A 9,580-nucleotide genomic window follows, 5' to 3' on the forward strand; every position below is an offset into this window, starting at 1 on the left:
TGAATGAAAATCAGTTTAACATAAAAAATCATTTATTGTTTGATGTTTTAAAATTCAGCAGTCATCAATTTTATTATATAATTAAATCTTTGGTTTGATACTAGTGATCATGATCGGTGGGTTGCTTAACCCAGTAACCCCAAGGAGCAAAATGATGGTGGCCGTCATGTTCTGTAGGGCCTCTGAATATCTTCATTTGAACTCTACCATGATGATCTAAAAAAATCCCCATGAAGAAAATAAGCAGTATTCAATACTGTACATCACTGAAAGCTATTTTAATTATTATTATTTCAATACGGTATACCTCTACAATCTGAACAATTAATTCCAAATTGATTTTTTGAATTGAAAAAATCTTGATACTCATAGACTATCTAATAAAATAATTTTTTTATGAAAATGACAACAAACATAAAATGAATTGAAACTCAACGCATGAAATGTAAAATTTAGTTATCAAAACATCGAATTTTAGTTTCTTTCTGTGTTTTCCGGAAAAACTACTCCACACAGTGAGGAATTGCGGTTTTTCCTCATTTAAGGTTCTTCCTCAATAACTCTTGAAATATTCATTTTAAGTATGGGTTTGCTTAAGTAACTTCCACTACTTTTGTAAGTAGAATCGACTGAAATAATAAAAAATATAGGTTCTAATTTGAAAATCTTGAGTTTTAATGAATTTGAATTGTCCAAGTTCATAATCTTCTTATGAACACCCTGTAAATTCTTGGTAAAAACCGCAAACAGTATTATAATACTACGTATTTGCAGAATCGAAAAAATTTTTTTTTCGATAAAAGCTTTTTCTGCCGAAGAATTAAAAAAAATGTTAGTCCTCATCGCCACCATTTTTTTCATAAGAATCCCATTAACTCATGAACCGTTGAGTTTTTACCCAAGGTATGGCATATTGCCGAAATTGTTTTCAAAAAAGCTATCTAATGATGCACTAGGTATGCCATTTGAAATAAGGAAGTAGTAGTCTGTTTCCGGTATAACCGGAAGTTGTAAAGTTTTGAAAATATTTTGGGGAGAAAGATCATTGTCTTAAACCACAATATGCGAATTTTCAGCTCAAAATTATGATTAGTTCTCCATAAACGTCTAATAGGCCATCCCGATGAATCACCCTGTATTTATAACACATAAAACCACTCCTCGCAGCTTCATTCACACAAAATTTCATTGAAATCTGAAGGATTGATTCTAGGACATCGAAACTTTTCAAACAATATTTTTGATCTCCCCCAAAATCAATATCAACATTATAAATAATTCAAAGATTTGGACAATTAAGGAACAAGCGCGCAAAATAAAAAATTACATTTTTACTTACCATCACCCGTTGCTGCACCTTCTAAATCTTGTGGTAATGGATAACATTTAACCAAAGTAATAAATACACACATATATAGACAAATAAGGGTAATCTGAAATGAAGGGGTAAATAAAAGTATTCTAATTATATCTTCACAAAAACTCACTCTAGACATTTTAGTGTTTATTTCGGCAAGGTAGATATTTAGTGAACTACATTTCAGTCAACTGTAATGATGTGTTATATAGCAAAATGATTAATCAATAGACCATGAAACATTGTTGATTTTCGAGGAAAGTGACAAAAAAGATTAATGTTGTTCAAATGAAAGTAATAAAACGCTTCAATGATCTTCAGTGAAAGTGTCTGATAGATTGTTCCTTAATCCACTCCAGAATTTCTTCTCTTCCTTCCCCTGTTATGGCACTTGCAACTACAATTGTTATTTTTTGGTTTATTTCTGTTTCCAATCTTTTCATTTGGAGCATCAATAGAGCTTCATTTCTCATTTGACGATAACTTGCATCTGATTTTGATAAGACTAGAAGAATCTGAAATTGAATTCAAGAAGAAAACATTCCAGCTGTCACAACAAATATATTTTTTTAAAATGTTTTTATAATACATAATAATTTTTTTAAAATTTAAATATACCGGGTCCACCCCAGACGCGGATGTCATTTTGAGGGAGTAAATAATAATGAAGGTATTTTGAAAATCTTTTTTTGTGGTGTATATAGGGTAGTTGAAAGCACAATTTAAAATTATTTCCATATATACAGAGTGTTCGGAAATAAAGATATCTAGACCAAAGTTACACTTTTTTCATTGTAAACACTCTGATGTATATGAATTCAAAAATGGAATCAAGCTGATATAACGCACTACATCATCAAAACCATTAAAAACTCAAGAAGAATATTGGAGAAAAAAATTCAATATTCGATCGGGATGAGTCGAATTTTTTCCATAATTTCCTCTTATTATACCTCCGTCAGAACCATAGAAAATTCAAGCAGAATATCAAAAAAAATATTGTAATATTTCAGTGAAAAACAAGGGCGTAGAAATTGGGGGGTACTGGGGGTTACTATAAAGGATTCCTTACTCGTCTTTATTTTATATACCTAATTCATTCACACCTGAGGAAGAGTCAAGTAGTGCCCGGACACCCTGTATCATCATTTCAAGCTTCAAGCGAAATTACGTGTGAAAAGCATCATCAGAACCATAAAAAAATCAATCAGAATAATATTATAAAAGAAAAGGAAAGCACTGACATAAAAAGTCAGAAGCTTTTAGCGCTTCGTTCATTTATGCGCTAATTTGCACTTGGGGTGCATGCTTATATAGGCATATATGTAGTGCAAATGGCACATAAAAGAATAAGCGCCAAAAGCATCTGACTTCACGCCAGTATGTTTTCTTTATTTTTTTATATTACGAATGAAACTGCTTTGTACCCTGTTTCTGTTAATTAATCTATAGGTAATCGTTTTATTCTTCATATTTGCACATTGGCGAAAATAATAAAGAGGTATTTGGGAGTATTTTGGTCTGATTCAACACCATCATAAACAAGTTCAGAGTATTATTATCAAAGCATGATGTTATTATAAATCTATCAATAAATCTTACTTTACTGTAAAGTAGAGCGGGGTTTGCCAGAAACGTGTAAAGAAGGACTCCTGCCGCAGAGATCTGACACAAATTGGATGCATCTATTACATATATAATTATAGAGATTCCTCCAAAGTATTTGTGCCATAAAGGAGCCATGGAACCTCCTATTTCACGTACTTCCATAATATACTCATTATGTTTTATGGTGTATATATTAGTACCTACAGTCGGCACAGACGTTGATGTGATGTCCACATTGTTCTCATTTTGTAGTTTCTTAAGAAGTAAAGTTTTACCAGACGATTTTGGACCTAAACATAAAATGGACATATTGTTTATTATTTTATCTTTGTTATCGACCAAATATAATTGTGTAACTTTGGAAACAATGCAAAGAGAGAGCTTCTAGTTGTAATGCACCGGTCACCGGGGCTTAAGCCCGCCACTCACGAAGCGTTTTTTCGAGACTTTGAACGCCAAGCGTCCAAGAGATTCCAGTCGGGCAGTCAAGTTCATTCTCTGTTTTACAGTCGTGCGGTCGTGTCCCGAGCTGCCCGACTGTAAAATTATCCGAACGCTCGAACATGGGTGCCTCGTGAGTGGCCGCCTTTAGGGATGCCTCAAGGTTCCGATTGAAAAAAATCGATTCTTCGCTGTACCAACAATATCAAGAGATTTGCTCCTCGAAGTGGATCAACGAAAGCCCATAGGAGGAAGCAATATTCAGGATGTGATTGCTGATAGTATCGGATGGAAGGCTGTTGTACGGCCTACTTTTCACCTTCTTCATACCACATTAGGCAGGCCTGACCCTTCTCCGGTAAAGCCTCTGCTGACTGCCTAAGGAGCAATGAGCCTAGGGTAAAGCCTTAGGAGTAGCACCACTCAAGGGTGGTGGAAGAGGCTGATTGGATATACCTCACAGATAATAATCAAGATTACGAGAGTGACAAAACCCTAGCTGGACTCAAAACGGCTCAAGAAATACCTTACCCTCACCTTAACCGGCTCGAGAATCCCAGATTTCAGCAAATAATGTCCGATCTCGCACGTTGCCAGAGTTAGTTTAAACTTTTTCGAAACTACACATGTGAATATTTTGCCATGGCCGCCCAGATCTTTCGCCCATAGAGCATGTTTGGGACATCATGGGTAGAAGGCTTGGAAATTTACCCCAGCCCCCCCGGACTTTGACGGCTCTGAGACATGAAGTACTGGTTGCTTGGGATAGAATCCCTCAAGAAGCAAATAGACTATCATTATTGCATCAATGACGAGACGTGTTGGACAAAAACATTATCAACAAATTTATTAAAAAAAATTGTAAACCCTTCGTTTTTTTCTACAAATTTCAATAATTTACTCCTTGCTATACTATATCTATGTTTTACAAAAAAATAATAAATTTTAATTTGAACAGCTCCTTCTGGGTGTTACAGTTTCTTTGTCAGTTAGTATATATTGCGGAAATAATCAAAAATTGAATGGTTTCTAGAAAATCTCCTTGTCAGATCACAGAAAAATTCAATAGAGATATCAAAGTTTTCGAAGAAAACTTTGAAACGGCAACCTTACGGATTTTTTTATTCGATTTTTGGATTCTGAACATTCCAAAACTGTGAAATTTTCAGGGGTTGTTAAACATTTTTTCAAATGTGTATTATTATTATTATTGAAAATAATAAACCGAAACAACAAATATGGTGGATGCGAATAATAAAAACTACTAAACTGCATATTCGTAACGATTTGAACTTGAATATTGTTAAAAATATCGTGAATTTCTTCTAAAACTATCTAGATTATAAATAAATATGAATATATATGTAAATAAATAATACATCACAGGAAACCGCTGCAGAGTGATAAGACAATTGATAAGAAAGACGGTTACATTTCAACCTTCCCTCCTTGATTCTAGCCAATGAAACAAGAAGGTCCACAGAAGTTCATGCGCTTCGAGCACAAACTCATATGTAAATTTTCAACTTTCAAAAATCTGACAGAAAGATGTGGTTGTCCCAATAAATAAATATTTTATCAAATGTCTTTAGTTACGTGATTTTTGAAAATGTTTATAAATGATGTGCACAAGAAAGATGATATTAAGGATGTTGCAATTCAGGATTTGCGTAGAATTGGGGTGAAATTTCGAAGAAAGAAAAATAAGCCTGCTGTACAGGTTATAATAATGGAAACATATTTTATTTTTTTATTTTAACATTGTTTTTTATTCTTAGGAAACGAGAAAGACTACAAAATGTTTCAAAATTGATTTGGGCTTGCTGCCAACGCAAGTAGTAACTTTGAGTGATGGGCAACAATTGCTGGTTCCTATAGTAGTACATGAATTATGTTCTTTCATTTTGAAGAAAATTGATACTGAAGGATTATTTAGAAAGGAAGGATCCAAATCAAGACAAAATGAAATTAAAGTAATAAAAATCAATTGATAAACAGGATAATGATTTACATATTATTTACTTGTTGTAGTTGTCATTGAATGCAGGTTGTAAAATTGAGAATGATTATAATGTCATTGATGTAGCTGGGATATTGAAGACATTTTTGAGAGAATTACCAGAACCACTCATCCCAACAACATTTCATGAATATTTTTTAAGATGTACAATACTGGAAAAAGAAAAATTGGAAGCTATTCTTTTACTCTGCCTTCTGCTTCCTCAAGAAAATCTTAACGCTCTGGCATACTTACTTAGAGTGAGTTACGAAGTGGTGTGATTAATGTGAGAATAATCTTTTCTTTTTTAAGTTTTTCAGTGCCATATCTAAACGATCTGCCTACAATAAAATGAGTACCTTAAATCTAGCCATAGTTATTGGACCGAATATTATACCTTTTTATCAAGATAAATCTTATACTGCACAACATAAAATAAAGAAAATTTGTGAACTAGTCCAGGTAACCTTCCAACAAATTTTTTTATGTTAAAGTGAGATTAATTTACAACCTGATTTCAATTAAAATCAAGAAATACAAATTTTTTTTATTGACTTATTTTTTTTTTCATTTAGCTCCTTATAGAAAATGCCAGCAAAGTTGGAATTATACCGAATTATATAATAGATCAAGTGGCAGACTCTAATGCAGCAAATGAAGATTTTGTTGTTGAGAAGAAAAAAAAACGACGAAGTGGTTCTTTAACAAGTGAGTTCTAATTATGTATAAAAAGAGTATTACTGAAAAAGTTTGATTTGTAGGAATGTTTAATGGTCTTAGAAAAATGGTAGGAAATAGATCTGATGAAATGTCACCAACTATTGTAACTCCCGATCTTCTGTTAACCCCCTCCATTAGTAGAAGTGTGAAAAAGAGGAAGATGGAATCTGTTGGCTTATCCAATAAAAAAAAGTAAGAAAGACAATTATTTGACAGTTAGCCATATAACATTTATTATTACTTATGATATTTTTTATACTCATTAATTTTTTCACTATTAGGATGTTGACAATTTAAAAATATGATAGATTATCTCATGAAGATTGATTCAGAATTAATTAATATATTTTTGTGTTCCAGAAAAGAAGTAATAAGCAAATTACCAGAAGGGAAAATTCTCAAGATGCCATTTGCACCTGTATCAACTCCAATTAGTGAAAATCCAAAGTAAGTTTCTTTCTGAATATGAACTATCTTGTATATTGAATTAAATTTTCTGTACAAAAAAAATTTTCAATGAATCATGGAATATTTAAAAATTGAAAGAGCAATCAGATTGATGAAGTTTCTTTTTAGGGGAAAAGAAAAGAAAACTCAATGGTACACAAAAGCAAAAACTATAAAGTCATCAAAATCAGAAAATGAAGAGAACGTTAGATCTAGTAGAACGAGTTTGGGTCCGAGATCAATTATAGAACGAAGATGGTCTGCTGTGAGCAGTGTAGCTGCATTTAGAAGAAATAAGAAACGTAACTCCTTTGGTGGTTCCCATCACGAATTGAATGGTCCTTCGACTAATTCTGCATCAAGTGTGGTCAAAATGGATGATGTTGCAGAAGATAGTTTTGTCAAAATATCAAAGGTAGAATATGAACAGATTAAGAATAGAGTTTCGGAAATAGAGAGAAGGATTTCATTAGAAATGGACAATGTGCAGTCCGAAATGGAGGAGGTGAATGAAAACTGTGATAATAACATTGATCCTGTGAAACATGTTCAAACAGCCTATGAACAAACTTTGGTTCAATCAGAACCATTGAGTCCTACAACAGATCATTTGGCAAGAAGGCTAAGCCGTGAGTTGAAAATTAGGCGTAGTTCTGATCATGTTGTAATTCGATCACCTAGTGCCAGAAAGATAGGTACGCTAAAACGGAGATCAAGAGAACTGGAAAGACAAAATGGAAAATTGTTACGGAACCAGTCATGGCATGTGAGCAAAGAAGCAATAACGATTCCACGAGTTCAATTGAGACCTCGAAGAGCTAGTTCTTCTCAATCCAATTTTACTTGTGGACAAAGTGATGCAGGAATTTCACATGTATCAACACCGAATTTATCTGATAGAGTTCTTCGTTCATCTGTGATTAAAAACACTTCAATTTCATCAGTTGACACACCTGCGAAAAATCCCTCTCAGTCTGTCATATCTTACAATACACCTTCTGCTACTACTTCATCAGATCATTGGACGAGTGCTGAAAAATATTTTTCAAATTTACAAACACCATGCCCTACTGTTGACCCACCGAATAGTCGACCATCTGTTGCAAAACTGAGGAGTCAAAATGCTGGAATGGTTCTTGCAAAAGCGAGGCTATTTGATAATCTTGTAGATACAGATAATTCAAATGTAAGTGATAAATCTACAAAATCTATTAGTAAAGTGAAAACACATAAAATAGGAAGTGTTAGACAATTAGATGCAAAATCAGGACAGAGGATAAAAAGTTTGAGGGCAGAAGAAAAGAAAGTGACTAGAAAAACATCATCTCCTAGAAGAAACCGATTGAATTTATCTCAAAAACAAAAATTGCAAGCAGTTAGACAGCTTGTTGAAGGGCATAGAAATAGGAGGCTGAACGATACAATAGTTGAACAAAAATGCCCTCTTGTGATTGATAAAAATTTAATGTCTCCTATCAAATATACTCCCCATCGGAGTCCAGTGATAAAAAAATCTCTCATTACAAGATCTCCTAAGAGGTTATGCCGAACTCCACATCTTGATAAAAGCACGCCTCTTAAAGTTTTTACTCCAAAATATATGGATTATTAATTGCTCAAAATATTGACTTTTTGTATGTTACATTTTTTTATAATTTTGAATGAAAATATATTTTAATAACAATTTGAATTTTGTTTTGAAATGACAAATACACTAATATGGATAGATAATTATTCAAATAAATAAAATTGAGTATGGGTAGGATCCCGAACTCCTAAACCGTAGGATGAAAGTGGCCATGGCCAGGAAAAAATTTTACTGGTTACAGGGGAACGTATCACATTCACTGTTGGGTAAAAAAGTAGCAGTGCTGTGCACAAATCGGTGATGGTCAGCAGTAACAAAGCCTACACTCTCCTAACTCGTACAAGATCTAAGTTTCGGAAAGGTATCATGAAGGCCTATAAGAGTCAGGATAGAAAATCTGATTATAGATGTTTTTAATTCACAGTGATAATTAGGGATGGAATCATCATAAAAACATGAATTTTCTAAAATCAATCACATAATACTTAGTTGGGTCAGGTAAGACATTCATATTTTTCGAAGAAAAGATAACAAAAATTATTTATTCTATTAAAATTAATAACAATGAAAACAGCAACAAATTTGATATAAGTTCTAGTAAACAAAAAAATTAACACAACTTACTTATATCTTTTTTTATATAATTGAAATAAATTATGTTGAATGAATCCTACACAACTATAGGTAGAGAACATGTGAAACATTTTGAATTTTCATTAATAATTATTCCAGAATGTTCTTCTGTTCGGGTTCGGTACCACACTACGTGTGGAAATCTTGAAAATATCATTTCGCATTGCTCCTCGTTATAGTAAACATGAAAGTTGATTTTTTTCAGTAAATCTATTCTATCTGTTTCAAACCTTTGAAGACATTCTAATTTTCTAATGCAGCTACCCAAGCATTTTTCAATTATTCTGTATTTGAAAATATCTACCTCTTCGTGTATCTCATGGCACAAAAATCTAAAATGAATACAGCGTAAACATTTGTAAGAAATCGTTTCAAATTTATTTTACTCACAGCGCGACATAAAAATTCCTAGTAGTATAATCTTTCGCCTCGAAATTTGCCCTCAAAAAATATATGAAAACACCTACCAAAATATATTTATCAACAATTGCACAACATCGGTCCTTAAGTAAAAACTCTTTTATACTTGGTTTACCTAAAAATGTAAAACTTTCAATGATTGAGATTAATATTTTCCGCTTAATTGATTTACATATCAATCTGAAAAAATACCCAATATGTCCTTTTAAATTCATTCTGGTTGTTCAAATGATTAAAGGATTCTTAATAAGAGCAGATTTTAATTTTGCCGCATTTCAATTACTCTATTATCTCTATGGTTATTAAGAAATATTGAATTTATAACAATTTGTAAGGTTATCAAGATTCCAACACAGAGAAAATCTAT

The 9,580-nt window shown here is 32.6% G+C and overlaps 2 protein-coding genes and 1 long non-coding RNA gene across 3 annotated transcripts; 1 reads left to right on the forward strand and 2 right to left on the reverse strand.

Annotated features, from left to right (window-relative positions):
• Positions 1–14: 14 nt before the first annotated feature.
• On the reverse strand, positions 15–3,303 carry LOC123674874 (ADP-ribosylation factor-like protein 16). The gene is made up of 4 exons (XM_045610006.1): positions 2,960–3,303; positions 1,488–1,872; positions 1,340–1,433; positions 15–216 (listed from the first exon to the last, which is right to left on the reverse strand). Exons 1-2 carry the CDS (start codon positions 3,272–3,274, stop codon positions 1,675–1,677), a joined length of 513 nt encoding a protein of 170 aa, XP_045465962.1. The 5' UTR covers positions 3,275–3,303; the 3' UTR covers positions 15–216; positions 1,340–1,433; positions 1,488–1,674.
• Positions 3,304–4,917: 1,614 nt separating this feature from the next.
• LOC123688467 (rho GTPase-activating protein gacN-like) lies at positions 4,918–8,262 on the forward strand. Its single transcript, XM_045627112.1, has 8 exons — positions 4,918–5,126; positions 5,185–5,379; positions 5,438–5,665; positions 5,718–5,867; positions 5,981–6,113; positions 6,167–6,317; positions 6,486–6,572; positions 6,702–8,262. Exons 1-8 carry the CDS (start codon positions 5,016–5,018, stop codon positions 8,182–8,184), a joined length of 2,538 nt encoding a protein of 845 aa, XP_045483068.1. The 5' UTR covers positions 4,918–5,015; the 3' UTR covers positions 8,185–8,262.
• Positions 8,263–8,780: 518 nt separating this feature from the next.
• Positions 8,781–9,554, reverse strand: LOC123671318. Its single transcript, XR_006746076.1, has 3 exons — positions 9,386–9,554; positions 9,184–9,328; positions 8,781–9,125 (listed from the first exon to the last, which is right to left on the reverse strand). It is a non-coding gene; the product is annotated as an uncharacterized LOC123671318 (long non-coding RNA).
• Between the last annotated feature and the right edge of the window lie 26 nt (positions 9,555–9,580).

The sequence above is a fragment of the Harmonia axyridis genome, chromosome 1 (assembly GCF_914767665.1).
Source record: "Harmonia axyridis chromosome 1, icHarAxyr1.1, whole genome shotgun sequence".
Taxonomy (NCBI): Eukaryota; Metazoa; Arthropoda; class Insecta; order Coleoptera; family Coccinellidae; genus Harmonia; species Harmonia axyridis.

What these genes read in the sequence shown, in the direction of transcription:
- LOC123674874 (XM_045610006.1), bottom strand. Translation starts at nt 3,274, where the DNA reads ATGTCCATTTTATGTTTAGGTCCAAAATCGTCTGGTAAAACTTTACTT. An exon ending in CCGCTCTACTTTACAGTAAA is followed by an intron (nt 1,873 to 2,959) that starts GTAAGATTTATT and finishes ATTCAATTTCAG; the next exon opens with ATTCTTCTAGTCTTATCAAA.
- LOC123688467 (XM_045627112.1), top strand. Translation starts at nt 5,016, where the DNA reads ATGTTTATAAATGATGTGCACAAGAAAGATGATATTAAGGATGTTGCA. An exon ending in ACGAAGTGGTTCTTTAACAA is followed by an intron (nt 6,114 to 6,166) that starts GTGAGTTCTAAT and finishes TTTGATTTGTAG; the next exon opens with GAATGTTTAATGGTCTTAGA. An exon ending in GGCTTATCCAATAAAAAAAA is followed by an intron (nt 6,318 to 6,485) that starts GTAAGAAAGACA and finishes TTTGTGTTCCAG; the next exon opens with AAAAGAAGTAATAAGCAAAT.